This window comes from Dipteris shenzhenensis, chromosome 24 (genome assembly GCF_047967505.1).
Source record: "Dipteris shenzhenensis isolate YYH24624 ecotype China chromosome 24, Dip_SZ_1.0, whole genome shotgun sequence".
NCBI classification, from domain to species: Eukaryota; Viridiplantae; Streptophyta; class Polypodiopsida; order Gleicheniales; family Dipteridaceae; genus Dipteris; species Dipteris shenzhenensis.
The window spans coordinates 10792739-10810098 of record NC_141619.1 but is presented as its reverse complement, the minus strand read 5'-3'; the positions used below and the strand labels follow the sequence as shown (position 1 = coordinate 10810098).

Here is a 17360-nt window from a genome sequence, read left to right as displayed (position 1 = left end):
ATGCGTAACGAGGGATTTAGGCCTGAGATGAAAGCATGAAGGCGATCATCCTCAGTTAAACCATCAATCTCCAGCACCAATGTGGTGAACTGAGAGATATAGGAAGACAGGGAACCCGTTTGCTCCAACTGTCGGAGTTTTGAACGTGCTTGGAAGTCCGCATTGGCAGGTACAAACTGCTTACGGAGCACGTGTTCAAAACGTTCCCATGTTGACACACTTTTTCCGTCCTTTAAGCGTCTTTGCCACCATAGAAATGCTGTATCCTTCAAGAGGGAGGCTGCCAAGGCGATCTTTTTGCCTTCAGTGAGGTCAACAGTGTCAAAATACATGCGCATTTTAGCGAGCCATTGGTCAACAATTCGGCGATTGCGTTGACCAGTGTAGGCTTCCGGAAGTTTGACGTCAAGTCTTTTAGTTTTGGAAGCTTGAAGTAATCGGTAGAGGGCACGTAGTTCAGTATTTTCTACCTCTGGTGGGAAAGAGTCCGCATCGTCGTCTGGTTGCGTCACATCATCCTCTGTATGTGCTGGACTTCGAGAATCTTGAAGTTGTTGAACTTTTTGAACCAAGTCGGAGATGCTGTCCTGAAGCTGAGATATTTGAAGTTGCAAGAGTGATTCACCTTGGACATTGCCTTCAGGGGTCTTTTTGGGACTTGATTCTTTAATCTCTGGAGAGGCTTCACGCGAGCGGTGCGACATGTCGGAGTTCCCTGTGAGAAAAGCGCGAACTTGCGCTCTAGTTTGTACCATTCCTGGAAGAGGATTCGGGCTGCTCCCTGAGGTTGCTCATGTTGGAGGGGGCAGGCGAGGCAGGATGGAACCACCCGTGGAAATCTGGTAAGGAAGGTCCTGTCTGAGGTAACACTGGTGATGCTGAAAGTGGTGTTACTGCTCGTGATAGGACAGGGGTAGGTAGCAGAGTCCACGGATCTGAAAAAGGGTAAGGAGCGGCTGTCGGAAGAGGAGGATATCCAGGAGAGGGAGTGCCTTCAGAGTGTAAATACTGACTTGGAGAAGATAAAACCTGTAGAGGAGGATATCTGGGAGCTGAAGGAGGTGGAGAGTACCCTGGAGATGCCAAAGGTGAAGGGTAAAATTCTCTCCAAAAATGAACAGCAAACTCCTGAGAAATATCGTGTTCCGGATATCTTCGTGTCTCGTGGAACACAACCTGTACTGTGCTGAGGAAATAATGTAACTGAGGTGCCTCACGCAGAAGGTAGAGGATGTGGTCCAAGTCACTAGGAGGGCACGTGACACAGAAGACCCAAGATGCAAAGGCTCCAAAATGGGCTGGCTGTGCAATTTGAACACGATATTGTGTAGTAGCAGATGCCTAAGGTGTCCTTGAAAGGCCGGGTGAATTACCAGGGGTTTCCATGCTTTAATGTGGATTCTTTCATTTGCTGTAATTTGTTAAAGAGAATCCTTAAAAAGCAGATTGGAAAGACTCCACCTGGCAATACTTTAATCTGCCAAGTTATTGCGTAGAAGAAGGCTGCAAGTCGGTGTCCGGAGATCCATGGTGCAATGGTTTGCGAGGAGTGCTTGATACTTGTCTGGTCCAGGCTGTCAACAGGCTGTCTTCATCGCGCGAAGAGCTGCAACTGGTGCTGATTTGGCAGGTCCCAATAAATGGCGAAACAAGGGCTGCGGGCTGGACTGCGTAGGAAAAAGGCAGGAGCGAGGCTTGGCTGGCAAGGACTGCGCAGGAAAGAGGGGGGGGCTGGCGAGGCCAATGATATCGCAAGGGGGGGGGGGGGGGGGGCAGCTGGTCGTGCAGTATAGCGCAGGGCTGATGCAGAGCTGCGCAGGCTGTACGGTGCAGGCTGGCTGACCGTACGGCCTGTACGGCAGACTGGCGGGAGGTACCGTACGGACTGTACGGTCGAATTGCGCAGGAAGAAATGGCGAGGGTGGCGCAGGCTGGTGGCTGGCCGTACGGCTGACGCAGGTGCTGCGCAGGGCTGGCCGAAAATTCCGTACGTAGCAGTTTTTTTTTTTGGGAAAGGCTGCGACGATTCGTTGGGCTGCCTAATGGGTTAGTTGCCCCAAAAATTAAATGGGGGGTTTAGTTAACCCTAGGTAGCTAGGGTAAACCCAGGGGTAGGGGATGGGTTTATTTTTTTCCCTTTTTTACCCCTCTAGGTACCCTTTTGTAGGTACTTGGGGCCTAGGAGGTGTGCCTATTCGAAGGGGTGTGACCCTTGGAATAGGTGCACCTGTTCATGAGGGGATATGTCCCTATTGTTAAAAGGGGTGTGACCCTGCATGAATAGGTATGTCCTTTTGTCCACGATGGGGTATGTCCCATGAGTGAGGAGTCGAGACTCGTCACCAAAAGGTGTGTCCCATGGTGGAAAAGGTGCGTCCCTTGGTTTTGGGACAGCCCAAGCACCTGAAAAGACACAATTTTGGTCGTGTCCATTCACATCAACTTGTGATGTGAGGGAGATGGAGAGGCCAGGATGACTTTAGGCCGGGTAGGCGTTTAAAAATTTTACGCTCATCCTCTCCATCGCTTCCATGCACAATGTGCACGGATGTCCTTCTAGCGGCAAAAATGTATCAAATCAGCGCTAGAAGGTGGGGGGCATTTCCTACAAGCAGGAGCGAATTTTGCTCTGATACCACTGTAAGAAATCCTAGATTTACTATATTTAGAAATATGCTAAGGAACAGAAAAGAGACTGAGATAGCAGAGAACAAAGAATAATTGTATTGCTTGAATATCTGTAGGGTGGATGTTATGTCATCCATACAATTGGGCCTCTCTTATATAGAGAGTGAAGAGTCACACATGAAAAGGTGTGTACTCCAAAGGGTATGTGCATGAAGAGGTGTGTACCCCTTGTGAAGGTTGTGACCCTTGATGAGAGGGTACATTACAATATGAATGTCTCTTCATTAGAATGTCTCTTGTGAAGGGTTATGCCTCATTAGGAAGTGTCCCGTCGAAAGGGCATACCCTTCCACAAGTGTCCATTCATCAAACCATCCATAAGTCTAGAAAGAGAAAGGAATACGTCACAGATCGTGACACAGATTGGAGGCCTATTACTTTGATGCCTGTAGTTTACAAACTCATTACCAAAATGATTGTACATAGGCTTCACAGGATACTGGATGCGGGACTTCATCCTCATCAGTATGGATTTGTACCGCGAAGACAAATCCATGACAATATTTCCAATGCCTTGACTGCAATTGAATATGCTAAGTATTCGCATTAAGATGTCCTTATATTGTAGGTGGATATTGCTAAGGCATTTGATACTATTCAATGGGATTTTATCTCTCAAATCATGACAAAGTTGGGCTTTAGTCCCAAGATAGCAAATGCAGTTTACTGGCTTTATTCTGACTCTACTTCTCAGTGCATTCTTGGGAGTCATCTGTCTCGGTCATGGACATTAGGTCGATCAGTTAGACAGGGCTGCCCTCTTAGTGCTCTCTTCTATGCCATTGCGACCCATCCCCTTTTGATGTATCTTGATCATATTACAAACACAGGACAGATGACTGGTCTTAAAATCCCTGGGGCTGCATCTTTTTTGGCACAAGCATATGCTGATGATTCCTTCTTTATGCCGCAGAATTCTCCCCGAGAAGTTCACATGCTTATGACCACTCTTTCATTGTATGGTTTGGCAGTGGGATTGCATGTCAATTTTGACAAATCTAAATTACTTCCCCTAAAACAATGTGATTGACATTCTATTCTTTGGCCAGGTCACGTGGTGCATTCCAAAGATGTAGTCAGGCATTTGTGATATCCCATAGGATGGCATATCACCAGGAAGCAGCAGCTAAAATGGATCTTCCAAAGACTTCAACATAAACTGGAATGCTGGAAGATTTCTACTTGGCCTCTTCATGTCAGGCTCAAAATAGTGCAGTCCATTGTAATGTCCTATGTCCAATTCTATTTGCCTTTGCTGCATTGGTCCTCCACGGATATTTCAGCCTTTATGTCTCAAGCTATGGAGATGTTATGGAGGACAAAAACTGCTATGAAAGCATTGAGATTGATGAAGATGGAAATGGTGTGCTCTCCTAGGATGCATGGTGGACTTAATGTCCTCAATATAAGATATCATGTGCTTGCAAGAAAGGCGACTATGCTGCATACTTTTTTCCGCCAACAACAGCCATGGACTTGTATGCTAGCATCCATGTGTGTCAACATGAGGACTTGTGCTTATGGTCATTGGACTACTGATCATTGGGAGGTTGTCATTGGCAGATTTGTAGGGAAGATACCTGGCTGTCCTTTCTCTACTGCTCTGATACTTAACTGGAAACAAGTACTTTCTAAGGTCAAATGGGCTCCTGATAATTACTCGGGAACAAACTCAATGAGGAAAGAAAGTATTCATTGGAGTGCCATCTTTGACATTCCGCTCGCTCTACAGGAACCTGTTCGGACATACAATCTCATGAAATTGGGAATTAGATACATACATGATGTGGTAGATGATCAGGGATATGTCTTATCTTTTCCTCAGGCCACTGCTTCCTATGCATTGGGAATGCATTATAGGTCTATATGGAAGAAAATTGCTGATTTATTACATCCTTTTCTACCTGCTCCTCCTGTGGCTGACACAGACAGGCTTACGGATTGGCAATTGCAACCCTCTGCTACATGCACTCATCATGTTCCTCTTCCTGCCTTAACCTCCATCAAAGCCTATAGGCTTCTTCAGCCTGCTCCATGGATTCAGCAATATGCTAATTCTCTGTGGCACATAAGGAAGCCCCTCTCATGGTGGCGGAAGAATCTCAGGATGTTATGGAAGTGTAAAATGCCATTGAAACAAAGACTTTTTCTTTGGAGATGTATGACAGGTACATTGTCAGTGGGGGTCACACTTGCTAAACGTCGCATTGCACCATCCACATGTTTAAGATGTAAGGCTCCTTCAAAGACTATTATTCATTTGCTTTGGCACTGCCCGTGTACTAAGATCCTCCTCAGGAGAATTTCAGATTATCTTCGGATCCGTTTCCCGAGTCACAGATTTGGAAAACATTTCTAGCTCTTTGGCAGATTTATGAAGTCTTTGTCTCAATACTCACTATTTCTCTCTTAGGTGCGATATTGGGCTCTTTGGACAATCTGGAGTGAGCATAATTTGGCATACTTGGGTCGGCAGATTCACAAGTCATATGAATCTTTCCAAGCCTCATTGTGGCAATCCTTATATGATGCCTGCCATGAGGGTGATATGGATGCCTCTTGCATAGAGCTTTTCTTTTTATGTTTCTGATCTTTGGGATACTCTCCATTTCGGAGACCTCCCATCATGTAAATTTATGATCATATAAATATATGCACTAGATATTACCAAAAAAATGTGTGTGTGTGTGTGTGTGTAACAGATGCATATATATATATATATATATACCTAGATGAATCCAGGAACATTCCCAAACTCATCCTCTAAAAACACAAAGTAGTGCAGTTTCAATCTCAAAATAGTCACTCATAAGATTGAAAACGATAAACTCCATCATGCATAGTAAGGACTAGCTACTATGGCATCCCCACTAACGTCATCAGCGCCCAACAGTGGGTGTAGACCATAGTATAAAAATATGCTCTCACACATACAAATCCACACACCCACACATACTTGAGCATCCATTTATACAAAGTCTTCGTACTGAGTTTCTATCGGCACTCCGGAGGTGAAGGGTAGACTCAGCCATGACGAAGGCTAGCACTAAAGGAGAAGGCTAATCAAAAAGTATATACCTAGATGAATCCAGGAACATTCCCAAACTCATCCTCTAAAAACACAACATAGTGCACTTTCAATCTCACGAGAGTCACTCATAAGATTGGGAACCATAAACTCCATCATGCATAGCAGGGACTAGCTACTATGACATCCCCACTGACGTCATCAGCGCCCAACAGTGGGTGTAGACCATAGTATAAAAGTATGCTCTCACACATACAAATCCACACACCCACACATACTTAAGCATCCATTTATACAAAGTCTTCGTACTGAGTTTCTGTCGGCACTCTGGAGGTGAAGGGCAAACTCAGCCATGACGAAGGCTAGCACTAAAGGAGAAGGCTAATCAAAAAGTAGTCCAAATCTCTTCATTCAAGCTACAACTGCTTGTGAAGTCTAAACCGTTTCATTTTAGTCTCTCCCAAACGAGCATCTAAATCTAAATCTAGCTGGTAGGGCAACGCACCATTTAAGATAGAAAGAATTATCGCAATACCAACAGGCCGCAACTTGGACGAAAACTTCACAAGGTGAAATTTGCATGTCCGCTAATACGGCAGAAGCATATACCTAGATGAATCCAGGAACATTCCCAAACTCATCCTCTAAAAACACAACATAGTGCAGTTTCAATCTCACGAGAGTCACTCATAAGATTGAGAACCATAAACTCCATCATGCATAGCAGGGCTAATAAAAAAGTAGTCCAAAATCTCTTCATTCAAGCTACAACTGCTTGTGAAGTCTAAACAATTTTATTTTACTGTCTCCCAAACGAGCATCTAAATCTAGCTGATAGGGCAACACACCATTTAAGATAGAAAGAATTATCGCAATACCAGCAGGCCGCAACTTGGACTAAGCCGCGAGAGGCAATATTCGTCTAATAGAATAATTATGCAAGGTTCCATGTGCTCCTTCCCATACCAACCTCCTAGCTGAAACTTTTCCTGCTTAGGACGAAAGATTGAAGCAACCCAACAGCCATTCTGCCACCCAAATCTGATTGATAATCTTTAGGATTGGTGCTACTGGCACGTAAGTAGAATACTGCTAGACTTATCCTAACTAATCCTGCCCTTTGCTAGAGACTGCATACTCAGGACGACAGAAGCAGGAGAGCTGTATAAATAACTGGTACTTGAGCAGCACTTATCCCAATACTTAAGTTTCATACTGATAGCCTACTTGCTTCACCAGGAGGAAAAGAGGCACAAGAGAAGAACTGGCTCAAACATCATTGTGATGTGCACGTTAAAACACACAAGAATGTATGAAAGAGGAGTCTTAAAAGGAATTTTCATTATCAAAAAACCCGATTATACAGAAAAAGCTCACCTCTCCACAAGTATAGCATTCAGACATCCCTCCAGATTTTCTTGCTCCTCCCCAAGTATCTCCATAGGAGACAACTCTATCACCACCAGTGTCTCGTCCACCGCGACTCCTGAAGTTCCCAAAATCGTTGCCAAAAGCACCTTCTCTACTTCCATATGTGCCTTCTCTGCTTCCATATGCGCCTTCTCTGCCGCCATATGCAACTTCTCTACTTCCATAGGCACCGGCATATGGCATAGAGGGACTAGGCAAGGGATTTTCATCTCGCCTCCTTTCAAATGGGCGCCGTGTGCCCCCACCTTGAGCTGACTGAACAGCTAGTTTCTGATTCAGTTTGAAAACAGCAATAAAAGTGCAAAATAACCATGATCAGACAGATGGACTTGGCAGTGACAGAAGATATAGCACCACAGAACATAGGGAGAAGATTAAGAGAAGGTCAAACCTCAAACGATGCTAGCAATTCTTCAAGTTTCTTTTCTTTAAGTGCTACTTCTTCACGCAACGTTGTAGCTTTTGCAGGATCCTCCTCATTCTCTAGCTCACTTTTTGCAAAAGCCAGTTCTGCTTCAGCTGCTTTCTTCTCCTCACGCTGTGCTTCTGTAAAAACAATCTGTAGACCACCGACAAGTGATTATTAAAGTGTCATAACTCTTAGCACAATGAGAACTTTAAGATATGCCCTGGACTCTCTCTTGAAATGTGACATGCTGGAACAGTCTTCCTGGATTTTAGAGACGCAAATTCCATCCATGCACCAAGTCTATATTCCAGAATCCACATACCTTTGCAAGATTGACATACACATCTTACACATTAAGTAGTGCTGAGAAACAAAGGCAATAATCGAGAAGAAGGAACAAACAGAAGAGGAGGACAGGGGAACCAAATTCTGCCCTGATTACATGGATGTGCGTCGGGACTGTGTCTGCGCTATGGGGTGGGGATGATGAGAGAGAAAAAGGGGATGTATGTAACAAGTTACCACATCCAAGTCCACATGTGCAGCAAATGAGAGAGAGAGAGAGATTTGACAGGACCTTTGATTAAAAAAGGAAAATGGTTTTTTAACCTGAAAGATTCCCTTTTTGTCCATTGGATGTTACTACAAGTACCAAAAAGATTCCCTTTTTGTCCATTGGATGTTACTACAAGTACCAAAATTAACAATGTTCTAACAAAAATCAAAACAGCCTAAAGTGTTTTTTCCCATTGATTATATATGTCAGGGAAGGTAATCTAACAAACTTTTATTCATTGTATCCATGCATAACTGCAGTAAAAGCCAAAAATCACTGCTTCATCTAGTTCATGCATACCAGCTCCCACAATGATATGAATATATCAACCCAAAAAAAACAAATTTAACATTCCACGGCAGCATACTTGGTCTTTTCATCTAGTTCATGCATAGCAGCTCCCTCAATGATATGAATATATCAACTCCAAAAAATAAATTTAACATTCCATGGCAGCATGCTTGGCCTTTCCAATGTAGAAAAATGCTGACTATATGAATGCTCAGTTGGCAGCTCTGATGATGACATATTTCTAAGCATTCATGAGAAACAATAAACAATCTGGCAAAGAGAAAGTCAAATTGCAATAAAGGACAAGTTTCGAAAGGCTTACTTGAGGCTTCCATTCCTTTTTTGCTTGCTCTTTCAATACTTCAGTCTCTTTCTTGCCTTCTCTCTCTGCTATCACTTGCTCCCTCGGGCGGGCGGCCCCAAAAGGACTTGGCTGGACACAAAAATCAGATCTCATACACAACCAAAAGATAACTTTTCAACTGTATGCAGATAACGCATACACCATGACAGACCCAAATGATACAAAAACTTTTGAGACACATAAGCCATACACATATACAAAAATTCAACCTACTCAATTACCAAAATGCAAAACCAGTAAGGAAAGGTGCCTCAAAAAACTCCTTCATTGATATATATATATATGCATATACCTTTGTAAAACTAGAATATATCCAATCGTACAAATTCAGATTTTTGTCGTTCTAAAGTCAATATTTTCTACTGAAAATAAAAGAGAAAACGAAAGAGAAGAAACATGAGCTAACAATTTTTTTTGAAAAGCAAAAGGTAGACATATTTAGCAAGCAAAGCAATGCTTATGTTGTCACCAGTGCCCAAGCATAAGAAGCTATATTGGGCAAACCCAATGCTTACTAAAATATGTCAACTAAACAAAAGCGAAAGATAACAAGAAAGGAAGAAGGTAACGTAGCAAAAATAAACAAACAAATCAAAACAAGAATAAAATCTGTGTGCAGGGGAACTAGCTCGTGTAGTCTCCCTCAATGTTACATGCCCAATAGAAGCTCATGTATTCCCCCCCAGTGTTACATGCATTGATAGCACATACCCAATAGAAGCTCTAGAGGTGGCTGAAAAGATCCTCATCCTCCAACCCCCTAAAATCTTGGACCTTCACCTTGATCCATAGTGGCGATGTTGCTTTTGCTAACTTGTGGTGCCACTTTCGAATCGGCTTCGACATCCAAGGCTTAGGCTCGCGAGCTGCTCATGGCACAATGCAATACTCCGGTGCTCACTCTCACTCTATACTTCGTGGATAGGTTCTTGGCTACTTCTTGGGTTCTCGTTTGGAACTGACCTCTCCGAGTACTCAAACTCTTTTGGGTGCTCACTTTCTCAGTCTTCCGAGAGTCCCTTTGGCTTCCTCCGGAATGAGATATCTAGTGGGGTGCACTCAAGTCTATGCCTTTGTTCCGCCTTCTTGACGTTGTGGGTCTCCTAGACCACATTTCCTTTGATCCAACTGCTGCTCTTGGTCGTCACAATCTCTGCTCAGCCATGCTGCAAAATTGCTGCACGGCAAGCCTATGCTCTTTTGAAGATCAACCAAGGTGGCAATCACCTTAATGACTATTTGCTCACCTTCATCATTCCACACTTGGTCCAAATGGGTACACCCTCATAGAATGTGAATTTCATGCTTAACACTAGGGATGAATTCAATGAAGAAGCCAGCAATTCCCAGCTCACGCACGCTAAGGTAGCATCTCTGCTCAACTGGCCCAACTACTCAATGTCCCAGAAATTCATTGTTTGCCCCTCAGAGGTGGACTCGCATTAGGGGAGGTTTCGACTCAGAAAGGGCCTCTTGTATTAGGGGCTTAAAAATGTGGATTAAGGTGTAGGCCAATGAGGAGCATTAAAAACATGGAGGATTTTTCCTTCCTCTTGATTCATGGAGAAACATGGTCCCATTGACACCGACTCCAAAACAACCCAATTTACATGGTAAATTACATGTTTTGAAATTGGATCAATAAGATCCATTGGATGATACATGATCTAACGGCCATGGTAAGCTATTTTAATGAAAGTGGCAGTCTACGCGAGCAGGGCATAGGAACCATTAGATCAAGAGAAGATCTAATGGTTGAGGAATGGTGTGAATCGCGCGCCGTCAAATCGTGCATGTAGATCGGATCGTGGGAATTCAGCGCTGCGCGTGGACCGTTGATCGGAGTTCCATTCAAGGGCTGCGAGCCCTTTCTAGGTAGTCCACTGCCATGGCGCCACGCGTCGCAACCACATTTAAAGTTGCGCCTCTCCACCCTTAGATCAATGATTTGATCTAAGGGCCACTTGTCAGGCGCTCCTTGCGAGCCCTTCGATGAAAAATGATCTAAGGGCCTCCATTCACGCGCATCTTTGATGCATTTGTTCCCTTGGATCAAAGCTTTTCTTCCATCTCGACCGTCCAAACAATGCCACATAAGTCCTGACACCCAAAAATCGTAAGAATCTCTTTTATTTAACACATTTCACCACCCTCAAATTTGAATTTTCCCCCTCAAATTAAGAAGATTACCCTTTCCCTAATCTTCCCTTAATCCTCCCCTTATGAGGCCCTTTTTGAGTCCAAAATTCCCCTAACGCTTGCATCTATAACGCTACTTGCCTCTCAAGTGCTAGTCAAGATAGCTTACGCTTTTATTTAATAATTGGGAGCAGTTCGTCAGTCACTGTGGGCTCTGTTCCGAATATTGCAGGATGTTACTTTTTTTGCCTCAAAAAGAGTACAAGCATAAAACACTCTGCCACCCAAGTCACCGAGATCCAATACCTGCATGTCCTTGGGTGCCATCTGATTGATTCAAGATCAATATTCAAGAAGGCCTGGGTCTCTCTCCACATGAACTGGAAGAATATAAGTTCTAGTGTAGCACGATGGGCAAGCATGAGCATCTATGGAACAAAAAGCAGTCCGCATGTTGGAAGTCTAGGGTCAATGCCCCACCTGTCAGCTGCCAAATGAGAGTAACAAGGCTTGTCACAACACATGATATTGGATGTAGATTGTGCCACAGGGCACGTGTAGGGGCAGAGAGAGACTGTCACATGGGCAGTAATCAAAAGTCTTCCTAGGGTAGCCACGTGGGCCACCAGAGCTGGTTCAGGAGGGAGCAGCATGCAAAGCTCACCCTGGAGCAAGCAACTGAAGCCTACAAGAAGCACATGGTGATCAAGGAGGGGTTCTACTGCAGAGGGTTCAGAAAACAGAGCTCATGTTGGTGCCATGCATCAGCCGATGTTTGCTGCAGGTGTTTGCTGCAGGTGTTGGAGATTCTTTTGTACAGCAAACACCTGCTGCAGGTGTTTGCTGCAGGTGTTGGAGATTCTTTTGTACAGATATCTATATCGATAGATGAGGCCTATTTTGGCTGTACATCTGCATATATTATCTCTCTGATTTGAAGTGCTCTCTATATCTTCTTGTATCTGCCAAACTCTCAAAGTGAGATATGTGAGTGCTGTACCACAGCATATCTTCTCCACTAGGTGTCTTGCATTCATAGTTGGTTATTGCAAGGACATTCTTCTATCAACGCATTATGTTTAGCTATGGTATGCTAGGAAACAACTATTACAAAAAGAGGAGCCTATGGTATGCTACAGGCAAGGGCAGGGTTGTTTTCCAACAGTGCAGGAAACAACTTTTTAAAAAAATGGAGCCTGTAAACAGTGGCCATTTTCATGAAAGGTTATTGCTCTATGCATTGTACTGTACCACTTGCAAAAGACTGAGAAGCATGCCATTTATGGCCCCTCCCAGCATATTTATGTCTCCCTCGCTGAAATTGCAATCTACTGACTAATATAGCATATCAATCAACATGCCAAGTACATTCAACATGAGGGGTTAATGAACCTGCCAAGCAGTAGATCGTTTGCCCTGAAATCCCTATCACCTTAATTCTAGAGTGCATGAGAAACATTAGCATTGATCGTCATGTACCTTGTATGCAAAGGTCGTACCATGTGCTCATAAGAAAATCATATAGAATTGCAGTTTGTTAAGACAAATAATATATAATGAGTCATGAGTAGATATGTAAAATTTCTCTAGTGAGAAATTCCCAAAATATGAACTCCAACAGTCACTCGTAAGACAGTTAATTTGCAGAAATTGTGCCGAGGCTCCAACAAGAGAGACCATAGACTGTTTTCATTAAGTAAAGAAGGACAAAGGGGCAGAGGCTACTCTGTCCAAATACAATATCGTTTGTTCCTAAAGCAGAAATTCAACAACACCATCATTTCCATTTACAAACTTCTCAAGATTCAAAACATATGAAAATTAAAAATACAGAACTGCATATCAACATATGAGAGGGGACAAAGGTGTGAACATTTCAAAACTTATGTTTACCAGTTCTCAAGTTCTTCTTGCATTCTACAACAACGCTAAGATATCACTCTCTCTTCGAAGTGCTCTGCAGCTAGAGGCATCAAGCAAAATTTCATGGTACTGGAAGCATCATCTTCAATCATTCCAAACTTAGAGGATTTTCATCAGTGTGAGAACGATCGCAGGGCAGCCATGGCGTGAAATCATCATGGAGGAGTCCACAATCTCCCCCCCATACGCACACAGGCGACCCATCCATGCTCTGACTAAGCATAAACTCGACTAGAATTTATCAAAAAAACTGAATGCTGCCTATGTCTGAATTCAATGATAATGAAGAATGGCAAGAGTCGAGACTAACTTAGACATATACCTAGATGAACCCAGGAACATTCCCAAACTCATCCTCTTAAAACACAACACAGTGCAGTTTCAATCTCACGATAGTCCCTAACTTAGAGATGCTCGATAATGTGTTTGCATACAGACCAAGCTGCAGCAAAGGGCTAGACAGGTTATTACTTTGATTCCCATGCGAAAATTCTGTGGTCGTTCAAACCATACTGTACTGCAAAGTTCACATAACTTGTCTCTGGACTTTTAATTTTTCGGTGAAGTTTTGCCGCATGTAGAAGATTAATCAGGGCATCGATTCTTGAAAGTGTCTCGGATGATATAAGATGTTTCTCCTTCAGGTCGACTCGACCCAGGCAAAATCCTCCCCCTACGATTACTATCAGCTCTTATACATAAATTGCCCCGGCCTCTACGGTCAAAATCTTAGGCAGCTACACAAAGCGGTGTCTCTGCGAAGACGGCGATTTTGGCCTCTCTCGCCACCTCGCGTAACATCGCTAGTTCGTTCACACGTGACTGTCTTCTTATTGTCCGTCACTCAAAGAAGCAGGACCAACAAATTCACGAGCCATGCTTTGTGCCTAGCCAGCGCAGGATTGGTACTACGTTATAGCCGAAGCTCTCAAGAGACCCACCTTCGGCATTGTTGGGATAACAAATCTCAAATACAAAGAACGGTATTCTCGAAAGATATTAAACCCTTTTGCGAGACCCCATTGAGCCCAGAGGTCCCCAGATCTTCAAAACTTACCGGAATACTACACGCATAAAAGGAAAGCAATAAACCGAATTCTATTGCATGTCGGAGGCAAGGGGTGGCAGGGAGAAAAACCTAAATTCAAGCGGACGGATGAAATGCGTACCCTAGAGGACTTGGGGGTGGTAGGAGAAGGCAAGTCGACGGAGGTACCGCGGGGCTGCAAACTGAGCTTGGGGCGGCCCGAAACCTCGTCTTCGGCAGCAGGGTGGCTCATAGTGTGGCGAATTCTTGAAGGAAGGCAATGCAGACCTGCAAATGAAGAAGAAGAATAGAGGAGGAGAACCTACATTAGGGCAGGAAGAGGGAATAGAAAGGAAGATGGCCATCGCCATAGCCAAGGAAGCTTGCTTACCTTGAAATGGAGAGCACAAGAAGAAGAAGAAGCAGCAAAAAAGAAGAAGCAGACAAGCCCCCTTTCTCAATTTCCATTTTCCTTTTTTTCCCCATTTTTTATTCCTGCTCCATAGCTCTCACCTAACCAACCCATGGTTCATTGCCATCACACCCCTAATGGGCATTACAATTTGTAGTGGGGGGCCCCATCGCAAAATGGCAAAAAATAAGGTAAGACAACCCACAGCGGGTGTATATATGAGAGAGCAGGAAGGAGGAGAGAGAGCCAAGGCGAAGAGAGGGGAGGGGGGCTGAGCGGAGGGAGAGGGGAGAGAGGGAGCACTCAGAGTGAGAGAGGGAGCAATGAGGGGGTGAGGAGGGGCACAGGGACGGGAGAAGAGGGGTGCAGGGGGAGGTAGAGCATAGGAGATAGATGAGTTTAATGATTGAATTTTATGGACTGAATGGGAGAGAGAGAGAGAGAGAGAGAGAGAGAGAGAGAGATTGAGTTTTAGGGAGTGAATAGGAGAGATTAGATTGAATTTTATGAAGAATCCCCACACAAAAAAAGTGTGTGCGTGTGTGTTTTGCTATCGTTACCAACCGTGACACTCATGCTCTAAAGCATGATAAGAAGTTGCCAGACATTCACGATGATTGATGAGCATGTTCAACTTGTGTTTGGAAATGTTACACTTATCAGACTGATGCTCAATATGTGCTAGCCCCTTCAAATATTTTGCTCTATGTACATACGTTCTCGATTTTAGGCATCCCAACTCTAGATATAGCTCACCTTCTTGGGTCTTGCTCCTCTACTCGAGTTCCTTGCTGTGTGGATACTCAACTGCACTATCGACGTTTCATTTTTCCAATGGCCGTTCATAGCTTAGGTTAGAGTCAAGTTAATGGTATGCTTAGCTTAAGGTAGTTGTGTTAGGTTAGTCGTATGGTTCATTACGGTAGCTTAAATGATGTTCCTAATGTGTAGCTAATGTTGTCATGGAATCATTTATGGTATGATATTTTAGGCTATGTTTCTTCTAGTGAACACCTTTTATAATTGAAAATGATTTCTCTTTTATTGTCTTAGATAAGTTATTGCAAGGACTTGATACATTTCTAAATAAAGTTATCTTGCTTACAGTGCAGTGACATTGACATGGGTACAACCATTAGTGTGCTTGACTTTGCATCACAATAGTCTAGTGTTTCCAAGGATGACCTAAATCAAATATGGACTTTGCCAAGACTATCTAATGTATCTCACACGTACGTAAATACTACTGTTTTTCACTTTCGTATTCTCACAACTCAATGACTCGATCGACGCACCCCGCACGTGAAGTAAAGGAACCGCAACACGAGGGTGGAGGTGGGAAAGGATTCAAATGCAAGGGAATATGGAGAGGGGGAGAGAGGGGAGGAAACACAAAGGAGCAAAATGAGAGGTTTTTCCTTAACCCTTTGTCTTTATGATCACACGCCTAAATTAGAATAATAGCACACATACATTCAATAATGAATGGGAACCTTTTGACAAGTGGCCAAGTGCCTCCATCCTGAGGCCATCCAAGCACTGAGACATCAACATGATACCTCGTGTCCAATATCTTATAATCATTGATTGACATACTTTACTCAAAGATATGATTGGGTTAGGGGATGGGGACCCCATCACTCTTACGATTGAAACAATGACCTTGTGGATGGCCCAACAACTTTGCATATAGTGGATTGGGTAATGGAAGTTGGTTCTCCTCACATCCCTCCCACACTTAGGGATGACACCTAGCCACCATTGTCCCATCCACTTGAAGCAAATCCACCAAATAGTGCCTACGCATGACTGTAAATAGATTCAAACTAGATAGTGCCTACACTGAGTGTAAATAGATTCAAACTAGTCAACAACCATATCGACTAGAGTACTTGTGCCTATGCATGAGTGTAAATAGATTCAAACTAGTCTACAACCATATCGACTCAGGTACTTGTGCCAAACATTTAGATTGAAACTAGTCTACAACCATATCGACCAAGGTACTTGTGCCAGACATTAATTCCTACTTATAAGCAAGGAAAATAACTAGTATTATTCTATTTTTCCTTTGAACATTGTGTTTTTCCCTTACATCAATCTTAATATTAGTGAAGGCTCCAAATTAAAGAACTCAACTCCTATTAGGTTTTCACCACAAAGAGATATGATTATTGTGTATAGGAGTTCTTGTCGGACATCTCCCTAACCTTCAAGAAGCTTAATTTCAAAATCTTTTTATCAAATAATTTAACCTTATCTATCACTTCATCTTTGCTTAGTTGTGAGAGTACATGAGAAGCCATTTTTTGTTTTCTTGCTTACACTTTATAATTGTCTTAAGTAAGCTTCTTTAGAATAACGAGCTCACTACAACTTAAATGTACATGATTTTAGAGTCTTCTTAAGGGCCCCACCTTGATAGATCCTTAAAATGAGTATAGAATTATCCTATGGGTCATGAAGATAGCTTTGAGTTATTCTCATGTTCCTACTTCTTTTGCTTACATTAGGAAAAAAGCATTTGTATGTCCTTAGATTCACATATAAAAGCAAGAAATTTGTTCAATAAGTCCCAAATTATAAAACACTAATTAGAGATCCAAGGCTAAAGGATTATGAAAATATCACACTAGAAAGGCACAATAGCCTAAGCTAGGCTATAGCTCAATAAATGCACTAGAATTGGTTGATATTTTGTTGCAATTGACTAGCGATCAAAATTCCCTCAGCATAGGAGCTATAAGAGATGTACCACAAGGTGATGGGAGTAGGTAACTCTAGAGGATTCACTTACCTCTATATAGCTTTTTATATGCATTTGAAGTAGTGATATTTTATCCCTATCACCAAGGGAAAATCCTCTATAGTATGGAAGCATCTAGGAGTGGTCGTATGATGAAGCTCTCAATATTAGATGCAATTGACAAGCTAAGGACTCAAGATTGCATTATCATAAATCTATTCAAAGTTACATTTTATGGAACTATATAACTTTTAAATGATTCATCTTGGGGGAGACTTAAATAAACATCTCTTATCGACTTTCTTGAGTTTGTCAAAACTTTTCTTCATCAAGTCTAGAAATGAGT

The 17360-nt window shown here is 42.9% G+C and overlaps 1 protein-coding gene across 2 annotated transcripts in view; it reads right to left on the bottom strand.

The window, feature by feature from the left end:
- The window catches only part of LOC147886205 (uncharacterized), a 29621-nt gene extending 15318 nt beyond the window's left edge, over positions 1-14303 (bottom strand). For both annotated transcript variants that reach the window (XR_015543349.1, XM_087395938.1), the window contains exons 1-5: positions 14248-14303; positions 13999-14144; positions 8726-8836; positions 7539-7706; positions 7094-7417 (exon numbers count right to left, since the gene is read on the bottom strand). Coding sequence is in view for 1 of the 2 variants with exons in the window: in XM_087395938.1 (XP_087252064.1) it covers positions 7094-7417; positions 7539-7706; positions 8726-8836; positions 13999-14109 (714 nt within the window). In the remaining variant the exon portion in view is untranslated. The remainder of the gene's footprint in view (positions 1-7093; positions 7418-7538; positions 7707-8725; positions 8837-13998; positions 14145-14247) is intronic.
- Between the last annotated feature and the right edge of the window lie 3057 nt (positions 14304-17360).